At 27.1% G+C, this 22,873-nt stretch overlaps 1 protein-coding gene across 4 annotated transcripts in view; it reads left to right on the forward strand.

Moving 5' to 3' along the window:
• Positions 1-3,756: 3,756 nt before the first annotated feature.
• Positions 3,757-22,873, forward strand: part of LOC100197335 (lysine-specific demethylase 6A) — a 43,079-nt gene continuing 23,962 nt past the window's right edge. For 2 of the 4 annotated variants that reach the window (XM_065788881.1, XM_065788882.1), the window contains exons 1-3: positions 3,757-3,923; positions 4,206-4,264; positions 22,166-22,244. In XM_065788881.1, coding sequence (XP_065644953.1) covers positions 3,921-3,923; positions 4,206-4,264; positions 22,166-22,244 — 141 coding nt within the window. In that variant the 5' untranslated portion in view covers positions 3,757-3,920. Of the gene's footprint in view, positions 3,924-4,037; positions 4,123-4,205; positions 4,265-22,165; positions 22,245-22,873 lie in introns of those variants that run through there. The other 2 variants (XM_065788879.1, XM_065788880.1) reach the window with 1 other exon arrangement.

Below are 22,873 nucleotides of genomic sequence, written 5' to 3' on the forward strand. Positions count from 1 at the left end.
TACTTTGTGCAACTAATGAGCTTCCTGAAGCAGGCTCTAATAGAAGGTCGTGTTTGTGTTGCATGTGATGAATTAAGAATGTAGTTGATAAATGCGATTTAAATTTGGTGTCACAATGCTTGCATTTTAAAGTTTGTGAATCGTTAATATTTTCTAATAAATGAACCCAAACCTTAGACTTTCTTTTTTTTGGCTGCACCCATATATCATTGCTGTTGCATATATTGTCAGATAAATCCTAAAATTATAATATAATTTATAAAAATCTTTGTAAGTACATTATAATTCAAAACAGAACACACATTCCCACGAAAATACATTCAAAAAGATTATTATCAACATACCACTATGAAGTTAAACACATTTAGTTAGTTTAGTGGTTTAACATGAAACAATTACTAAATCCAGTGTCGACGATCCGGTGCTTAAAGACGGAAAAACTCTAAAGTACTTTTTATATAAAACCAAATCCTAATATAAAACGTCGATTAATCGTTCTAATTTTTCGAATAATCGATTAATTAATCAAATAAAAAAAAAAAAACGATTAATCGATAACACCCCTAGTAAGTATCCAATTACACATCAGCGAATGGAATTGTGTGCATTATGAATGAATTTGAAAAATTAAAACTTAAAAATAATTTATCTTCATTTCTTTATTTAAAACAGAAAAAATTTAAACAAATTTAAAAAAAAAACTTATTTTAATATTTTTATCATTATTTTTAACATTATAAACTTCTTTTAGTTTTATTTCTTTACTTTTTCTTTTAGTTTTTATAGAAATTTTATTGTTTTTGTCATTATTGTTTTTTTCATTACTGCTATTTTTCTTACAATTATAATTGTAATAAATACTTTTGCTCTTTTAATGTTACTTTTGCTCTTTTAATGAATAAAGTTTAAATATTGTTATTATTATCATTTTTTAAATTAATATTATTAATATTACTGTTAGTGTCACTCCTTTGATCAGGTTTTTACATGAGTGACTCCTTCCTTGTCAATCATTTATTTTTATTTATTCTTATTAATGATATTTTGGTTGTATTATTTATAATATTATAGATATTTTTGTTGTTGTTGTTTTTATTGTTCTTCTTCTTGTTTTTCAAATTATTATTATTATTATAAATATATTATTGTAATTAGATGATTGCAAATTTTAAGGAAAATAAATATCTTGTTGTTGTTATTGCTTTGTTACTAAAACTCGACTAGTCAAAAAATGTCGACTTTGAAAAATCAATTAGTCAATTTATTTGACTAATTGATTTTTCAAAAAATATTTGGGCTTCTACCAATCGGCTAAAAGTTGATTTAGTCGAGTAAAAATCCTAAAGTCCTTATATCTTTTCATTCAGTTTAATTTTTCAATCTCTAATTTTTGTTTGTTCATTTTATGACATTCATAATTCTCCATTACTGTTTAAATAATATGATGTTAAAAAATAAAAAGCGAGTATAAACTATTTTATTAAACTTTATTTCTAAAAAAAAAAAAACTTCCCATCTTTCCATTAAAGTCGACTTTAGTCGAAGATTTTAGTTTCAAAAATTTTTCATTCAATTTTAGTCTCAGCACTACACCTTTTCAAGATGTAATTTAGAAGATAAAAGTTGTTACTAAGAAACGGAAGATGTAATTTAGAACATGAAAGTTGTAAATAAGAAATCGTAAGATGTAATTGAGAAGATAAAAGTTGTAATTGAGGGAAGTATTAAGAACACAAAGTTCTTTGTATTTTGAACTTTGTAGTCTTAATATACTTTGTTACTTAAGGCTGGAAATAGTATAATATCAATAAAATATAAAGTCATGAAAAAGGCATTTCAGGTTTAGGCGGTAACTGGAAAAATCCTATTGGGTGTCAATTAAACTTTGTTTTATTTTTCTTTGTAAAAAATTTAATTGAGATTTAAGATGAATAACAAACAAACACAAATAATTTATTTACATAAAAATTTAAAGTTTAAATTTAAACAATGTCATTAAAAATCATTGCAATACTCAGTAAACACCAACTTGGACGCCTTCCATATTTAAAATCGTTGCGTAATGCGTGGTTGTATGTATAGCTTCTACTGGGTTTAATATTGGGCTGTAGTGTCCTAATCGTAACAACTGAGCCGGTAAATTTTCAAACACCCTTTCCAAACGAGCGTGACATGGAGCATTGTCTGTTATGACGACCTCTAAACGATTCCCAGATGTAACCCACTGGTTAAACAAAGCCAACATCCACTCGTTACAAGAATCTGCTTTAAATAATCCTCTGCGAGTTTCCATCATGACAATATTTGTTGTTGATATAGCTGCAATCAAATGTATGTTTACACCTTTTGAAGGTATTTTCATTATTGCTCTTTTCCCCTGTATAGCACGCCCTTGCGTTTTTCTACAAAAAAGATTAAAATTTGTTTCATCCAACCAAACTATCTGATGACCATTTGTGATGTGTTCATTAATGTTCCTAACATATTCAGCTCTTTTTTATTTGATTTTATTAATATTCATTGTAGTAGGCTCCTTGTGCACTTTTTAAAATGAAAATAGTCTACCATCGAGGTAATTGGCAATTGTGGTTGTGCTGACGCTAATATAAAATTGTCTTAATATTCTTGTTTTAATGGCCACAAATTTCAACTAACAGACACTTTCAATCCATGTTAATGTTTCTTCAATTTGATCATCAGGTAATTTTTTTGGTTAGAAACCACCTCTTCCAATAAAATTAAAATTTCCGCTGTGGACCCAATTGTATGCTGTCTTATATTTGACACCTAAAGTTTGCGCTAGAGTCACCCAATCGTTGTTTAGCTCCGCGCATTCAATTACTCTTCTATCATTCGATGAAGATAAAACATGTTTTCTTTCAATTAGTTCAGTTGAATGTTTTTTATGTCTGCAAATTGGACAGGTGGTTCTGGTTGTTTCAGAAGTGGTTGTAAACAAATTTGGTAAAATAAATGCTTGCACGGATTCAATTTAATAACAAACTTTCTATTCATAGTGTATAGACAAATAACAAAGCGATCTTTCAATTTCATTACTGTATTACTGTATTGCTGGTGCATACAATTGCTAAATTTGATATTATTAACTTATTGAAATGTATGTCCAAGAAGATCTTTTATAATGACCATTAAGCTTACATCAAATTCGCAATTACAAATAATGTATTCTCATTTACATATTACGATTTCTTAATTCCAACTTTTGTTTTTCAAATTAAATATTGCGATTTCTCATTAACATGTTGGGTTTCTCAATTACATTTTAAAATTTCTTAACTACATGTTGTGTCTTAATTACATATTACGACTTCTAAATTACATGTTGTATTTCTCAATTACATCTTGCCTTTCTTAATCACAACTTTCAAGTTCTCAATTACATCTTGAAAAGGTGTAGTTGAAATAAAGTCTATTTTAAAAATCGAATGCTTGAAATTCTTACTATATTTCGAAATATTAAAAAAATTTAAAACTGCTCTTCCAGCAGCGTTTATGTTGCTTTGAAAATTGTTCTCATACTTGCATAGTTCTAAGCCATATATAACTTTGGAACTGTTAAAGAATTGTAAAATTGACTATGGTCGATGGCTAGCAAAAGTAAAAAAAAAAAAAGTCTAAGTATTCTCCCCCAACTTTTATAAAGCAAACCACGTGACAAAACAAATAATAAATATTGACTTGTTGAAATCACATGATGTCGTTTCTTTACTACTATTGGATGATTATATTGTTTATTTCCATTTGGTTTATTTCGCATTTATAATGGTAGCTTTTTCCATTCCAAAACTCCGCCGTAAAAATCTCATTCAATAATAAGAGAAAAAAGAAAAATTTTAACAATTCATTGGGTAAAATTTGATGTGTGCATATTCTGATTTTAAAATAACATAGAATGAAAAATGGTAAGATTTTAAGTTTTCCATCTACAAAGTTGTATATAAAGTTTAAAAATAATTTTTTTTGTAACATTTGCGACTATAAACCTACATATATATAATGGTATTTTACCGAATGATATTCGCTCTTAACCTTTTGATATTTTTCAAATTTTTGTATGAAAATTTTTAGATTTCTTAACACATTACAACAATGATTTTTAAAGTATCTATTTGATTGCTATTTTATAAAACATATTTTTAACAATATTTTTAATCAACACTCATGTGTGTTATTAATTCATCAAGGTTGAGGCCGACTTGACACTAACAGAAGAAGAGAAAGATATCCTTAAAAATTATGATAGGTATAACATATATCTTGTAATGTACTATTTTATTACAGCAAAGTTAAATTAACATTAAAATATTTCGATTTTGCTGTAGTATCTATGTATGTATATATATATATATATATATATATATATATATATATATATATATATATATATATATATATATATATATATATATATATATATATATATATATATATATATATATATATATTGCATTTTGGTTCATTATTTCGATTCTTGGGAAGATAATTTTTTTTTTTAGTTTTTAATAATTTTTTAAATATTTTTAGTGCAGCTGTAACTTACCTTTACAGTTTTTCTGTTAAAGATTTTGTGAAGCTTCTGTGTTTTAGGGAAGCTTTTTTCAAGTAACTTGAAAAATATATTAGTGATATTTGTTGAGATTTTTTTTGATAAATATTAGATAATATATATATATATATATATATATATATATATATATATATATATTCATATATATATATATATATATATATATATATATATATATATATATATATATATATATATATATATATATATATATATATATCAGTGGCGGCCGGTGACAATACACTTTGGTGGGGCCAGGAAATATTAACCAAATAATATCGCAATGACTTGCTATCAGCGTAATTGATGCTTTGGTGTTTGTTAGGACACTAGCGTTTTTTGATTAGTTGAGAGAGTTAAAGGTTAGCATACCTTCAACATAAAGTATTTAATGACATACTGTGTTTTGACAGCTGATGTTGAACTGTGTTTTATTATTTTAAAAAGAGTTAAGTGTCTTAACTCTTTTTAAAATAATAAAACACAGTTCAGCATCAGCTGTAGACACAGGGTTGATCAAAACAACCTCAGTCAACTTTTATACTTCAGAAAATGTTTCAACCAAGTTTTTTTCATGCATAATTGGGATAAGGCATTAATTGTGCCAATATCACTAAAAACAGCATTTTTAACAAAATGGTTAATTTCGACATCGACTTAACTTCATTTAGTATTGGTTAGTTATTTTAATATTTTGTATATGATACAGAGGAAAATGTTGTATATTAAAATTGATATTTTTTGGATACAAAATTGGTTTTCGATTCCAATAATGAGAAACGTTTAGCCAATAAACTGTCAATTTTTTTCATGTTAATTTATCTTAATAATGAACCTAAACTATTGATAAATAAGATAACTTTAAACTGTATTGTAACTATGACTTTGGCATGATTTATAAGCAAATTTTATCAACAGTAGTTTAGTCAAGCAGGACTTCTTAATTACCAATCGATAAAATAATAAAGAATGTAACATTACATATACATTGAACTCTCTGATAGGTTCACATAAAGTTTTCTGAGAATGGTGAAAGGGTCAACAAAAACAAAAAAGATACTTTTACCACATGAAAAAAATTTTAAACATGTTTTTTAAATATTTTTTCATAATACAACACATATTTTACTTAAGTAAATCCATAATTCTTAAATACAACATTTACAATGTCAGTCATAAATAATAGTAAACTTCACAAGATTATTTACATTGTCAAAGATGCTTTAACGATTTCATGTAATTAAAGATAAAGGCTTAACATCTGTGTTTGTAAGCATGCATAACAGTACTAAAATGATTATACAGTTTTAGTTATTTAGCTTCAGCTTTAACCCCTCAAAAAAAACATTTCAATAAAATATTCTGATTATTTTATTTCTATGGTAATGGTAAATGTCAAACATTTTAAAATAGTCTATTTTTTTAATTATTGTCTTTTTGGAAGTATCAATTATTGAAGCTGTATTAGGAAATGTAACAGTACCACCAATGGTACAGTTTTTGTGATTGAAAAAAATATTTTCTTTATATCTTCTGTTGTTTTAGTTGTTTGTACCTTTGTTGTATCAAACTAATAATAATTTTGACTAATTTTAAAATATTTCTTGAAAACCTAGTTGCATTTTTTTGCTGATAAAAAATTCTTTAAAACTTGTGATTGATGCTTATCATCATGGTTGAAATTGGCTCTGGTTCAGCACCGATCTAATTGGCAACTTAAAAGGTAGAATAACTCAACAACCACCAAACAATGTGAAAAATTTTCAATGGCTGATTAATTATGCCGCAGAATATAATACATAAGCTATTTGGAAAAAACAAACTTCAGCAATTCCTCATTAAGAACAGAACAAGAATTTCAAAAGTACAAACAGTTTGTAGCGCTTATTATAGAAATTATTGTAGAAATGACCAAGCTTTCTCATGTCACAATATATAATATACATTGCCATACACTTGTGATACATTTGTTCGATTAATAAACAAATCAAGATTCTCATTAATATGGCTGAGCCACTATTTTTTCCCTGTAAAGAAAAAAAAAAAAAAAACAAGCGTTATAAATTTTTAAAATAATAAAACAATATATGCCTGGTAATGTAGTTCACTAACAAAAGTTAAAAAATACAAAGATTGTTGATTATAAAAGAAATGCGAAACTTTTTCATGATATTTTAAAACCAATTTTCTAAACTGTTCAATTTCCCTAGAATTTCTAAACTTATAGTTTTATTCTTTTTACCATTATTATTCCTGTTATAATTATAGAATAAAATAGCTTGTCCTAAAAAATCTAGTTTCTGAAAATAAATAAAAATTAATTTTTTTACCTAACTGTATCTATTTATATGTTTATGTTAAACCAACATTTATACCAGTAATTTCTCTTACATTATTTTAAATATCATGTTTTTGCCATGTTCCTATTCCTATTAATTTATGCTCCTATTAACTACATGGTAAATTTTATATCTACATATCCAGGTGAAGAAACCAATATTAATACTGTTAATATTGTAATATTAACACTGTTAATATTCACAGTAAAATTGCAATATTACCAAATGTATGATTACAACATTTTTACAAATAAATGTTTACATTTAATGTTATAAAGTTTTCTAATATTGCTGTACCTTATTGAGTAGACAAAACTTCTGACTTTTTACAGCAGTAAATTCTTCACTCTTTAAATCGGTAATTAAAAATGGTGGATAAAATTTTACAGATTAGTGATGTCTTTAAACTTCTTTTTTCTCGGGCCAGTTCAATGAGGCCCTGCGTTGTGCTTTTTTGTCCCACCTGAAAGCACCATAAATTCTGCGCGCGCATTAAAAATTGTATTATTAAATAGGGCCAGTAACAATCAGCTCAGCCATTATTGGCAATGAGTTAAAACAATGCTACAATACTTTAAATAAATAAAATAATTTAAAATTAGAACTAACTTAGAACTATTTATTTTTATAAAACTTGTTTGCAAATAGTTTAGACTAATAGTTGCATATTTACATATATATTAATACATATTTACATTAACAAATACTTTATTTTAAATAAATCTAGGTGGTATATATATATATATATATATATATATATATATATATATATATATATATATATATATATATATATATATATATATATATATATATATATATATATATATATATGTATATATATATGTATATATATATGTATATATATATATATATATATATATATATATATATATATATATATATATATATATATATATATATATATACATATCGACCCCTATTTAACAAAACGTTTTCTTTAGCAAGTTCTGTAAAAAATGAAATAAGAAAGCATGCATCTAGAAAAAAACTAAACTCCAATAGTTTATCAAATTTATCCTCTCAGTTAGCAAGTTCGATCAGAGACCACCAAAAAATAAATAGCGCAGGCAAAGTTGAAATTAAATTTCATGTCATGAAAGTTAAAAGTATTCAGGCAAAACATCAACAAAAAAAAATTAAAACTTTAAGGACAGAAGTTAGAGTACTAAAACAACAAATAATATCATATCATAAAAAAATTTTTTTTTTGCTATCTTAAAGCTAAAACAAAGACATTTAATGTAAAATAAAAACAAAATTTAGTGCAGATAAAACATAATACTAATATTAAGGCAAATAAAAAGTTTTTTGCTTACGGTGGTACCCTACCCAAAAACAAGCAAGCATGCAATAAGATATTCGATGTATGTACTGAAACCAATAAATACTCCTTTATGTTTTAAATTCTCCATTGAGACTGTGCAATAAGCAAAAAAAAACTCAGTTACTTTAGGCCATTGGGTGTCTGGTTGTGGGCAAAGTTTATCATACACTATCAAAGTTTCATTTTTTTTTTAACCAAAATGATAAAATCTTGTATAAAAAATTATAATTATATCTTAAACTTTACAAATTATTAACTAGTAGTGTATATATTGACTTGCTGGAAAGAGGGTATGCCTCTGCCCCACCTGAAAACTTTAAAAAAAAATTTATAATTTGGAATTGAATAAAAAGTGATAAAATGAGTTCTTTAAAAAGAGAAAATTATTATAAAATTTTTCGCAACATAAAATAGCAATAGTGTCTAAATGGTGCAAATGGAAGTTTAGCTTGTTCAGGTTCTTACCCCAGGTATCACATATTTTGGTAATGGTAAGATGGTTAACTGATACTGTCAGACACTGTGTTTGATATATTTAAGAATATTAAACTACAACATTAATTAAAGATAAACAAGTGGAAACCTAAATTTAAAAAAATTGAGCAATAAACTTTTTGTTTGCCTCAATATTAGTAATATACTTTCTCTGCATTAAAATTAATTTTCTTTCACTTTTAATGCCTTTGTTTTAGCCTTAAGATTGCTAAGTAAATGTATTTGAAACTGCCAGTATTAAGTCTTACTCACATCATTATATTATCTCATTATTAGCGATTCTGTTGTGAAAGCAAAGATTATTTAACTTAAGACCATTTATTGAAATTATTTCGCTGTATACATCATTTATTAAAAAATAATTGCTGCGCTTTAACTTGCGTTATAAAAAAATTTCAATTTACCAAACCAAAAAAATAATTGCGATAAAAATAAGCTAATTTTTTTTTTTAAATAAAAAAAATTTAAGTATTGAACAAGATTTAGTAATACTTTAAAATAAATTTGACAGTTAAATTAAACCCAAGCATTAACTTTATTTTTAATAAACTTAAATATATTTTTTTAATCAGAATTAATTATACATTTTTAAATCATAAATAAATAATTATTTTTTCTTTTTAGCAGAATAAAATTATATATTTTTATTAAATTTGTTCAAAATTAAATCATATATTTTTTATCAGAATTATATTGTATAATTATAATCTTTGCTTCAAGCTGAAAGTTTTTCAAGCGAATTGTAAACGTGAAATTGATTAACTTATATGTAAATTGCCGGCAACTTGATTTTTAAAATAAGGCCTATATATATATATATATATATATATACATATATATATATATATATATATATATATATATATATATATATATATATATATATATATATATATCAACCTCTATTCTGATATTTAACAAAATGTTTTCTTTAGCAAGTTCTGTAGAAAATAAATTAAGAAAGCATGCATCTAGAAAAAAACTAAACTCCGATAGTTTTTTTAGTTAAAATTTATCCTCTCAGTTAGTGAAAAAAATAGCACAGGTGATATTGAAGTTAAATTTCATGTCATATAAGATAAAAGTATTCAGGCAAAACAACAAAAAAAAGAAAAAATTAAAACTTCAAGCGCAGAAGCTAGAGTACCAAAATAACAAATAAAATCACATCATTACAAATTTTTTTTTTGCAGTCTTAAAGCTATTGATATATTGATATTTTCAGTGTAGCTGTAACTTACCATTACAGTTTTTCTGTTAAAGATTTTGTGAAGCTTGCATATATATATATATATATATATATATATATATATATATATATATATATATATATATATATATATATATATATATACATTGAAACTTTATTTTATTGTCAAACTATATTTTGTCTAGTAATGACGCATTTTTTGGGGCTTAATGATAAGACTAAATTTGTCTTCTTCCAGCCCCGGTCATGTAATTATTTTTTTATAAGTTACGACTGTAAATTTTTTTTTATCGGCAAAGTGTAAATAAGTAAAAGAAAAATAAAATAAAATAAATAAATAAAAAAAATACATAGATATACATATATATATATATATATATATATATACATATATATATATATATATATATATATATATATATATATATATATATATATATATATATATATATATATATATATATATATATATATATATATATATATATATATATATATATATATATATATATGAATCAGTGTTTCACAGGAAGACATGCGATCGCATGAAGTTATATGACCATGGAAAAAATACTTTGTTTTGACGATTTGGCTACAGCTTTCAACATGTTTTTAAAATTTAAAAATGTGCTAAAAAAATTTACTCAAACTTATCTAAAAAAAAGGTTTACTGTAAAAAAAATCAAAAATGAAACTCAACAAACTAAATTGCTTAGTTTATTTAATCATGTTTTTAATTACGTTCTAAATAATTTTTTATCTTAACTAATGTTTATATTATATTATTGGAAACCCTTAAAATAAAAAGAAAAACTTTTAATGGTTGTTTAAAAAATACTCATGCCTAATTTAAATTATAGTGTTTTTTTTACTAATTTAAAGATATGGAAAAACAGTAAATTATTACGCATTAAAAAACCATTACATTCTTTGTTTTAACATTTGTACTTTGATTTTTTAGTTAAACTTGTTTAGTTAAATACAAATAAAAAAATAAAAAAAACCTTTTATTAATACTTAATATAAAAATTCTTAGAAGTGTTTCGTTACTTTACTAAAAAGGGTTTCAATATTATAAAAGCATTAAAGCTCAAATTTATTTAATTGTGACGGCTTGCAAAAGCATTTGTCTTTTGTTTTCAACAATTTTTTTTTTTTTTATGAATATTTTTATCTTTTTAACTTCAATGATTCTTATATTACAATTCGTTAAAAAGACTTACCTTGTCTTAGAAAGTCATTGTTTATAAAAACAAAATAACTTTTTATTTTTTAATAACGTTTATTATTGCATACTTAAATAATTTATAGAATATGATTTAAAAAAATTATATACAACTATATATAATACTTTAAAAAAAAGTTATTATCAGTAAATTGTTACTTTATTTAAAAGTGTTTTGCTAATATAAAAAAGTTTGTTGAGAAGTTTCAATGTATTGTTTCAATGTATTGTTGAGAAGTTTCAATGTATTCAATGTTTCAATATTTCACCTAAGGTTTAGTTACAAATATTTTCATTCAGTGCATTTTTGAAATGTTTATTGAAATAGTCGTGGTCAAATTGTCAAAGCAAAATGTGGTTTGTCTAGTCGTATAATGATAATGCACATCCTCCTGTGAAACTCTGATATATATATATATATATATATATATATATATATATATATATATATATATATATATATATATATATATATATATATATATACATACACACACACACACACAACCCTCGGAATTATACTCAGCATTCGGCGATGCCAACTTAGAAGGTTTGAGGTCAGCTAAAAATTGTCGACCTTGTTTCTATTTGTTATGGCCTAACCTTTTTTTACATTTTTTCTGCCGATTATTGCCGACCTGATTTTTCCTAATTCTGAGTGCTGAGTATATATATGTAATATATACACACACACACACACACACACACACACACACACACACACACACACACAGGCCTTGTTTTAAATAAAAAATGGTCAACACAGAAGCCTAATGTGAATTTGACGTCATCATATTCTTTTTAATTTTTTAAAGACCTTAACTTTTCTAAATTACTGCAATAATATTAATAATGGCAAATGTTTTCATTATTACTATTAGAGAATTTTTATTTTCTTTCGATTTTTTGTTATATTAAATGTATAAATTTAATATTGCATTTAAAAAAATGTTTAATATGAACAAATTTTATTATTTATCACGACATTTGTATAAATGAATTAAAATAAATTTTTTAAATTATTGCTTCTCAAATTTATAGTTGTGACTTTGCTACTAAAAATGATTTTTTATTTTAAAGAAGTTACATTAATTTATTTATCAAAATATTTTATTTTTATTATTAGTTTTCACAGGGATAAGTTTTTTTCTAGATGCTTTCTTATCTCAATTTGTACAGAACTTGCCAAAGAAAATTTAATATTAACTAGAGGTAAAATTGCAATATGTTCAAAGACTCAACAGGAGAATTTGAAACAAGACTAATAAAGATTTAATGCCTGCGTCATTGAGACATATTTGCAAAAGAGTCTTTACAAAATTCAATAAATTTTGAACAATCCCAATCCACATAATTGCAAACCTATTTTTTTTTTAAATGTTGATAACATTAGTGAGTTGAGCTTGGCTAGTGTTTAAGGTAAATAACTCATTGACTTGTTTAAGATCCTAAAAGATTGACTCACCCTTATTAGTAAAAAAAAAAAAAGATTATATGTCCATTTTTACAGTATATTTATTTCACTGTTCTATTTTAAGTTTTATTTTAAGTTCTATTTTAAGGTTCTATTTTAAGGTGGTGCAGGTAGAACTAAAGGTTCCATTTGCACCACCTTTAAACAAGATAACTTAATCTTGTCATTAAGGTTTAATAATTTACTAAAAATCTTAATCATCTAATAAGTTGGTAAACCTTAACCACTATTAAGTTGGGAGTTACTAAAAAAAAAGAAGAATAGAGTTATAGAGCAAGGAAACGGTTGACAGAAGACTTAAAAAAGTTGTAGGTTGTTTAAGTCAGGAAAACATGAAAATAGGAGAGAGTTCCAAAGGGTTGAAGTGCAGGAAAAAAACTAGATGAATAAAAGTTTTTAGAGCATGTAGGGACAGATACCATGAAATAATGAGACTTTGCTGAATGACGAGTCAAGCGAGAATGAGTTTTAGTCTATGGAACTAGAAATGATAGCTCCTTTGATCAGCAAACATGATAGTATTTGTAGAGAAGAGAAAGAGATGCAACTTTACGACAATCAGAAAGAGGCTCAAGCTTAGCAGATAGATTCATTTTTGACATGGTCCCAAATTGCAATATAAACTATGTTTAGTATTCCTTATCAAATGGTTGTCCAAAACGAAGGGAAGATGTGGACAAAAAAAGAAAAATTATCAGTTGAAAGGAAGAATCAGTAAAATCCCTTTTTACAAAAAACCATTTGATCATTAACAGGATTTTTAAATATTCCAACAACAACCCTTTATTGTCAACTTAAGACTGGTAATCTGAGAGTGTTCACATCAGCTGTGAAACCTTTTTTAACAGATCAAAATAGGAAGCATTGTATTAAATTTATTCTTTCTCGCTTACAATTTTTTTTTAAGCATCTTCATTTCTAACAAGGCTGCAAGCAACCATTATTAAACTTGGAAGTTACTGGAAGAGAAAAGATGAAGTTTTTAGAGCAAGATAACAATTTACAGATGACTTAAAAGATTGAAAACTATATAAATCAGGAAAGTAAGATGAAGGAAGCAAATTCGAAAAAACTGATGTTTGAGGAAAAAAACTAGATAAGAGTTTTTGGAGCACTTAGAAACAGTCACAGAAAAAGGATGAGACTTAATTGAATGACGAATAACACAAGAATGAATTTTAGTAGATGGCATAAGAGACGAAATAAAACATGCTTTTAAATAATGTTTTACCAGTCATACATTCAAAATGGCCAGGAAATCATATTGAAAGGAGTCAAACTATTTTTATACAACTGGACAATGCAAAGCCACATACAGCCATTGATGATTCAGAATTTATGGTGAACGGGTCTCATGATGAGTTTGATATTCGTTTAATTTTTCAACCATCAAACAGTCCAGATATGAATATCCTAGATTTAGGATATTTTAGAGCACTACAAAATAATTATTTCAGTAACAGCTCCTCCAATGTTGACGAGATAATCAACCTTGTACATGAAAGGTTTGACAAAATGGAAGGTGGTGCACTTAATGAAGTTTTCTTCACTTAAAGATTGTATATCAAGATTTTCATCACTTAAAGATTGTATATCAGCAATACTGAAAGTCAACGGGGAAAATTGCTACAAACAACCTCATATTGGAAAGAATTGTTTAATCAACCAAGAATACTTGTCAAGTTCTCTTTTTGTTGAACAAAGTGTTCTAAGAAAACCCCTTAAATTTTTACAGCAATGAATAATTTGGATTTTGGATTTAGTTTATTATATTTTCATATATAGCATGTGTAGATAAATAAATATACAAAAATAAGATAGAACAATAGCCTAGTTTTGGTTTATAGTGGTATATAGCTAGGTAATTGTGTGTATATGCATATACACATAGGCTAGGGAGTGACATTTTAGGAAGGGGAGGCGACTAAGCTCCAAAAATACCTAAATTAATTAATAATGTACTACAAAAAAACCTACTTAGCTAAAAAAAAAAAAAAAAAGCATTAAAAAAAAGTCTGGGGAGGGGGACATGACCCTCTCAGCCCCCTTTCACTGTAGCCCATAATACATGTTTTCAAATAATTTTTTATTTTCTGAAAAAATTTATTTTAATAAAAATATTTGATTTTTTTTAATTAAAATTAGTAATAAAATCAAATCGAAATAGTATTTTGGAACAAAAAAATTGTGAAATCAGAACAGTATTTCAGAACGGAGGAATTAATTTAAAAATAGTTCTTATGTAGTTATGTTAGAACGTGTTCTAAGATGATTACATAAGAACTATTTTTAAATTAGTTTAAAATTATATCTCATGCAGTTACGTATAAAATTATGAGAATAATTCTCTTTTAATAAATAATAAATAACCTATAAATTGACTTATTATTTCTCTAATAGTACTATAATATATCATATAGAATTTTACTATAATAATTGTTATACTATGTTTTAAAATTATTAAAAATAGCACATTAACCTTGCTCATAAATATCCAAATGTATCTGGTCAGAATGTGTTATAATGGTGTGATGTTAGTTAATTACTAATTGATTAAAGGTGCTTAATTAATTAGTAATTAATTGCTCATTTCAATCAGGCATTTACTTAATTAAGTAAATGCTTGATTAAAATTTAATTTAAATTTTTTTTTTTTTGCTGTAAAACCTATATTATGCTAAGTTTAATAAAATTCAGGTCAACTATACAGTGCTGGCAAAAAGTCTTGCAACAAGGCATGATTTTACACAAATCAATGTTTGCAATGTGTACACAAATGCAAAAAGTCTTGCAACATCATAATTACTTTTCATAATTACTTCCAAAAACAATAATACTTCCAAAAACTTTATATTTTCACCAAAAGCAAGTTCAATTATTTATATTACATTGTATAATCATTTTAAACAGATGTACTAATAATATTTGGTAGGATATCCTTTGTTTTTTAACACAGCACTAATTCGTTTGGGCATGGATTTGGCCAGATTTTCAAATAGTCCTGATGTAATTTCTGTACACCATACATGACGAAGAGCGTTTTTTAAACCATCGTATGAATTGCAGTTCTTAGCAGATACGCGCTTCTTGATTAACATCCAAAGATTTTCAATTGATTTGAGATCTGGAGAATTTCCAGGCCAATCAAGCAACTGTATGTTTTTTGATCCAAGCCACTGCTTCACAGACTTCGCAGTGTGACATGGTGCTGAATCATGTTGAAAAATTGTGCACTGATGAATAATCATGAAATTGATTAGAGATTCATCCAAAACGTTGAGGTACTTTTTTGCATTCATAGTTTCTCCTTTGGGTAAAAAGTATAAATCTCCGAGGCCATGAGCAGAAAAACAACCCCACACCATTACAGAAGGTGAATGCTTCACAGTTTTGCATGTGTATTTAGGATTGGTAGAATTAGAACTAGTAGGTCGACGAACAAAAAGCTTAACATTAGAGAACTGATGAAACATGGACTCATCACTGAACATTACCTGTGTCCACTGCTCTTCTGTCCAATCTTGATGCTTCTTGCAGAACTCAATGCGCTTTTTTCTCATCTTTTCAGTTACTAATGGCTTCTTAAATGGCCTTCGTGCAGGTAAATTTAATTCCGCAGAAAGTCTGTGACGGATTGTGCGCTTTGAGACATTAGAAAGTGTTGGTATGCTGTTCTGTAGGTCACCAGAGGTTATTGAAGGATTCATCTTGACCATTGTTACCATCCTGAGGTCCGTACGCTGTGAAGTGACTCTAGGATGTCCAGACCTCTTTTTAGGAGACAGGGGGATAACCTGCTTTACACCACGCTAAATTGTAGTGCGTTCAACCATGTAATTTGTTGCAATGTCTACATGAGACATACGACTTTTAGCAAGACGTTGAATGCATGCTTTTTATTTTTTACTAAGCTGCTGAATCTTAGCCATGATTTTCACTGAATTAACTGTTTAAGCTACAAAATTGTCTTTATAAATATATTTATACCTAAAGATAAAAATATAAGATAATAACACTGAGCCTACTGGCATGGAAACATTGATTTGTGTAAAATTGTGCCTTGTTGCAAGACTTTTTACCAGCACTGTATTAGCTGAATAACAGTGTTGGCAGGGTTGCAAAAAAAACTTTTTTTTTTTTTTTTGAAAAAAATCCAAAACAGTGGGTTTTATGTTAAAAAAACAACGAAAAAAACCTTTTTTAAACTTTTTTTTTGTTTTAACAAATCAAATAAAAATAAACTATACTTAAGGCAGACGTTTTTTTTCAGGCACCCCTCTTTATTAAGTAAAAAATGTTTTTTGTCGACTCAAAAAATAGGTTGCCTGAAATAAGCCTTACTCAGGGCTAGTATATAACGGGTGGCATGTGTGCATGGGCGCCCGCAGGATTTTTTGATGTTCTAGATAGGATACACTTTCACACATCGTGCAAACTCTAAGTTTAAGTATGTTTATATGCCAAATTAGGTGGCCTCGCAAAAGATTAGGATGGCCGAGGCCTGGGAACAAAAAGCCTTAAAACGCTTGCCTCCCCCTTCCCTGCCCATTAGGCCATCCCATAATTTTTTTTTGACAACCAAATTACATGCGGAGTCACTAATGAGTGGCGTAGAGGTCATATTTATATGTCAAATTTTTTTATTTTTCATTTTTTCCTGTTAGAAGTATTCGCGCCGGTCGTTCGAAGTTACGCACTAGGCAATTTTTGACCAAAATAGAGCAGTTTTCAACACAACGACGCGAATCGATTCTGATGTCGAATCCAGTTAATTTTTTCATTTATATTCTCTTCATGTGATCCTATACCAAAAACAACACTGTGCTTTTTGAGTTAAGAAATATATAATGCCTACCATTCACTGATTTTGATAGAAAAATCAACATTTGTGTTATTTCAAAGTGCCTTTTTGTTGATCTATGAGGTCATTTTCAGTCATGGTGCAATATTCATTTTTTTTACTTCTTATTGGTATCAAATGATAATGTTTTAAAAAAAATTACCTTTATTGGAACCTAAGATCAAACAAAGCCAAACTCAAAATGGTTACCCCCAAAGGATTTGTTATAGGACTTTAAATATTTTGCTGTAGATTTAACTAGATCAAAATGTGTTGATATATTTCAAAAAATATCTACTTTCTACTCTCTACATTCTTATCTTGAATGAGTTTTACTGCACATTCTGATGAGTCGTTAACAACTTCGACAGATTTTACGAAGCTTTGAAACTCATTGTATCCTGGAAATTCTTTCCAAATAATCTGAGGGAGTTTCATCTATAGACATTTTTCAGAAGTATGACCTAGGATATCAAAAATTAATCAGGAATCTGGCAAAATATATGATTCAAGACCTGGTGGTTGGTCTATATTAAATAGAAAACTGCTATCAGAAGGGATTTTAGCTTTGGTTCTACCCGTTCTTACATTTTTAATGCCACTCCGTTGGGTTGAATAAAGAACATTTGCCATCTTTTCCATTTCAATGTAGTAATCTAATTATAGTAATAATTAGAACATGCTAGCGCCAGCACCATGGTTGATGGATACAAATACCACATATGGTTTCGCCATGATTTTAATACCACTTCTGCGGCAGGCTCATACGCATTGTAATGGCACATCTGCCAATAGTTTCGTTGATCCTAAGAGTGTGAGTTAAATATAATGCAATATAGATAGCAAGTAAGGTTGATAATGACACGTCTAACATCTAATGTAATGAGTGTCATTTATTTATGTCATTATTCTAAAAGAATTTAGTTGGTCTTTTTTTGAAACAGATTATTCTTAAATTATGAGACTAATATATAAATATTTAGGAAATAAAGTTTTACTTCAAAAGCTGTAGAATCAGAAAACTCGCAGGTCAAAAACCACGATGCCCAGAAAAGAGAAATGTAGTCAGTCATTCTGTTGATTTCTTCGACAATTTCATCACTCAGAAAGAGAACCTGTCTGATCTTAGGGAGAAGCAAATTGATCTTCATATAGTAAAATGCCTTTGCCATGAGCCTGGCGTGTGAAATAGCTCCGGTTTTGTGAATTTTATACCTAACTGTCTGATCTTCTTCAAGGAACATAACTACAAGCTCTGCCAGTTCACTATAATCTTTTCGCTTCTCAAAAGTCTAAATGTATATAATTTACAATTTGATTAGAAACTTTTATGTTTCTTTTTTCTATTTTGGTATAAAGTTGTTTTAAAGTAGTATATTTCTTTATTTTAACCTTACCTGACTATTTCTTAACTTGTTTTTATCTATCAGGTCCTAGCAAGTTTTGAGCGCCAATAGAGCCTGCTTCTCCAACCAGGTACCCTTAACATTCTGGTGATTAAATTTCAACAGCATCTTCTCGTTGTTTGCATCAATACCATGCCAGATCTGCTTTAGAGATTTAAATAGTTGATTCTCCGGTCCAACAGATTTGTTTACTGCAACTTCATTGCAAAAGTGTTTTATATGGAGCTCTCCTACATGATGGCAACAGGCTAACAAGAGCAATGGTCGGTCATGAAAATTAGCTAATCTTGCACAAGCTCCTTTTAAATAGCCAGTGTTTGAAGCAGTGGTATCAAAACAAACTCCGTGGATGAACTGCCCTAAATTAAAAGAATCTAATAGATTTTGAATTGCTGTTAACTGAGCCTCACCCTTGCCGTGTTCCAACCCTGGAGCGCCTAACAGATGGGACTGATTGTCATGCCTTATAAGCGCACAAATTCGGTCTTTTGTCTCATCTATGCTACCCGTATAATCTTTGATAATTTTGATAACACTTGATTTAACATGTTTAGATTATTATCTAAACATGTTAAATCAAGTGATATCAAAACATAACATGATTAAATTATTAACAAACACAACAATAGATTCTTTTGAATGGATTAAATCATCTGAAACTGTGACAGCTGAAGAACACGAATCCTGATGCCAAAATAAATCAGTAAACACAGTAACTTTTTTCTTGTGTTAATGTGTTGACTGCACTTCAAAAGCAAAATCCACTTAAAGAATGGATCACTAAGAGTCTTTTAATCATTATTTGACTTTGACTGTTTCAGTTTTATAAATTAATACCAAAGAAATAAAGGTAAAGATTTTGAAAAGCTGTAAAGATTATCAACTTTTCCTTTTTTTTTCAACTTTTTTATATTCTTTTTTCTTGCCTACAACTTTCTTTGATTGGCACTAGGTAATGCGCTTATTCTTGTCAATATCATTTAAAGTATAAAGATCATGAAACTTTGCAGTACATTGTGTTATTATAACAATTTTTATTTGACTATTGTATACAATGTAAAAAAGAAAAATTCACGTAAAAATTGGGTCAATGGAAAAAATTAAATAAAAACTTGTGAAGTGCTTCAGGTGATATTGACAACAAAAACATTTCTCTGTATTAAACTAGACAAAAACACTTGGACATAAACTTGCAAACTTTGATTTTTAACAGGATAATCTACTTTAAAAGGAGCATGAGCTTTACTAACATTCACAGAGAAACCACATTTTAGAAAAGATTCTTTCTTGTCCTTTGATCTCCCTACAATGGTGTTTCATTTTCTTGGTGCTTGACCATATATATCATCACACTAGTAAAAATCATAAATCAGTTGTATAGTTGTATAGTTAAAGTATCTAATGCTGTTTCACTATGCTTTTTTTCTGGGCTTTTAATAACTTTTATTGAACTTTTGCTAAGTGATTTTGGTACCAATGACTAGGATCTCTTAACAGCATTCCCATTGTGCTTGCAGATTTGCAAGGTGGTGATTTAACAACTACAGATTTTAGTTTTCCTCTGTTTGTCTATTCTTTTTCTTTCTCTTTCTTTTTCTTGTTTAGACTCCAACTTAGCAAATCTTTTTTTTTTTCTTCACCTTTTTGATTCTTATTTTTTAACTGTTTTTTCACCATATTTTTAAACTGCCTTTCACAACACTTCTTTTGCTGTTCAGCAAGAATAAGGGGCATGTTGAAAGATAAAATACAAAATAGTTACAAATAAATAGCACCGTAAAAGATGCAATACAAAATAGTTACAAATAAATAGCACTGTAAAAGATGCAATACAAAATAGTTACAAATAAATAGCACCGTAAAAGATGCAATACAAAATAGTTATGAAGATCTACATGTTACTTATCTAAGACTTAACAAATTTAAAACTATCCCATAAAGTGGCTCTATGTACCCAAGCATAGAGCCTCAAAGATAGCTGAGCATTCATCCTCAAAATGTTGCCTTTGTAAAACATAATTTTATTGAATAAAAATGTTTTTTTTTTACCTAAATATGTAAATTATATATTATTGATAAAATATGCTTATAAATTTTAAAATTTCAAAGAACAACAGTAACATAATGATCTGGGTAATCAAATAAAAAAATTAAGTATAAAATCTTACTTGTGGCTTCAGGTTAGCAATATTAGATTTTTCGCAAAAATTGTCACACCATGATGTCACATGACGTGACAAAAACACGCTAAAATTAACTTGAGCTAAATTTGATAAATAAATTTTTATTCTTTTAACCAGGGATGCCTCTGTCCCAAAAGAACTATCCCTGAACATCTGAAGAACATGTTGGTTGATTTATGATCTGCTGTAAAAAAAAAATCTTGAGATTAATGTGGAACTTATTGTTTTTAAGCCTGGAATCCCAAAGTCCTTGCTGCCATTTTACCTAAGAACTCTGGGTTCAAAAATTTATTGTTCTCTAATCTAAGTCTTAATTTTTTTCCATTAGCAAAAGATGATACCTGATTATAATATACCTGATGAATTATCACAAATACTAATTTCAAGTTAACATACACTTGATTCTTTGAGTTGAGTTTTACTACTTTGTGTATTTGATACTTTTTTCTAATTTCTCGGGTAATACACTAATGAAAAACTTAATTCCAATCGCTAATATTAATTATTAATTTGCTTCATTTTTAATTAAAATGTTGTTTGTACATAAATGAAATAAAAAGTAAAGTTATTACTTCAACACTTTCTTACAAATTGATAATTTATAGATAAAATATTTACTATTTTCAGAATGCACTTGCTGAAACATGAAAGGAAAATTAGATAAAGAAAAACTTGAGAAAATTTTAAATAGTGAAATTAAAAAGGTTGGGATTTTTTAGTCAAAGAGACTACTTTATTGTGGTTACAACCCTCTCTCAACTCTTTAACTCCGAAACAGAAACCTTGACAAACAAGGTTGCTGGTCTGAGAAACAAGTTGAGCACTTTACTACCAGGGACATAATGGGAATTGAACTCTGACCATCTTGCTTATGAATATAGTGCTCTATTACTACAACACTACCACATTTATCTTAAATTAAACTAAAGCATTTGGAAATCTTTATTATACATGTTAAAAGTATCAAGTAGAAAAACTAAAATAAAATAAAAATATTAAAAGCTCTATCTGTATGTTTTTTTATAAGTATTAAAAAAAAGTCCTATTCTTTCTTTAGTCGACTTTTTGGATTTATTCGTTGGTTTGATCCTGCTAATACACTTACCGAAGTAAACCATAGAACATTGCTTCAAAAGGTATGAGAAGTTTTAATTGAAATAACACTTTCTTTTACTATAGTGAATTTAGAATAGTTTTTTTTGTTAATCATCAATTAGTTCTTCATGTTTTAAATAAAGAAGTTCAACTTTAAAAAGCTATAGGTTAAAGCAATGAAGAACCCAGAGTTTATTTGGAGATACCGCTTTTTTTTCGGCATTATTGTTGTTGGGGGAGGGGGTAATATTTTTAAGTCTCCTGTGATATTTTTGAGTACCGCGTTAATGGTTTTTAATCATAATTTTTCAATCATCATTTTAATTAATTTGTGTTTATCTCGTTTAGTTTTACCTTAGATAAGGAGTTGATTTAAAAGCATTTTTTTGAATACATAAATTAACTGGTGGACGATGTTACTTTAAATATCATAAGAAAGCTATTTTAGATAAGACTTTAATTAAAGCTTTTGTTGCAAATACCATGCTATTAGTAAATAATCATTGAAAATTATTCAAAGTATTTTAAACATTTTTTAACTATAGTAAATTTAATTTTAAAAGTTATTAATATTTTAAATAATTAGTAATTAAATGTTTAAATACTTTAAACAATTTCTAATCAATATTTACATTACATAATATATTTACATATATAAATCGCGTAATAT

The sequence above is a fragment of the Hydra vulgaris genome, chromosome 01 (genome assembly GCF_038396675.1).
Source record: "Hydra vulgaris chromosome 01, alternate assembly HydraT2T_AEP".
NCBI lineage: Eukaryota > Metazoa > Cnidaria > Hydrozoa > Anthoathecata > Hydridae > Hydra > Hydra vulgaris.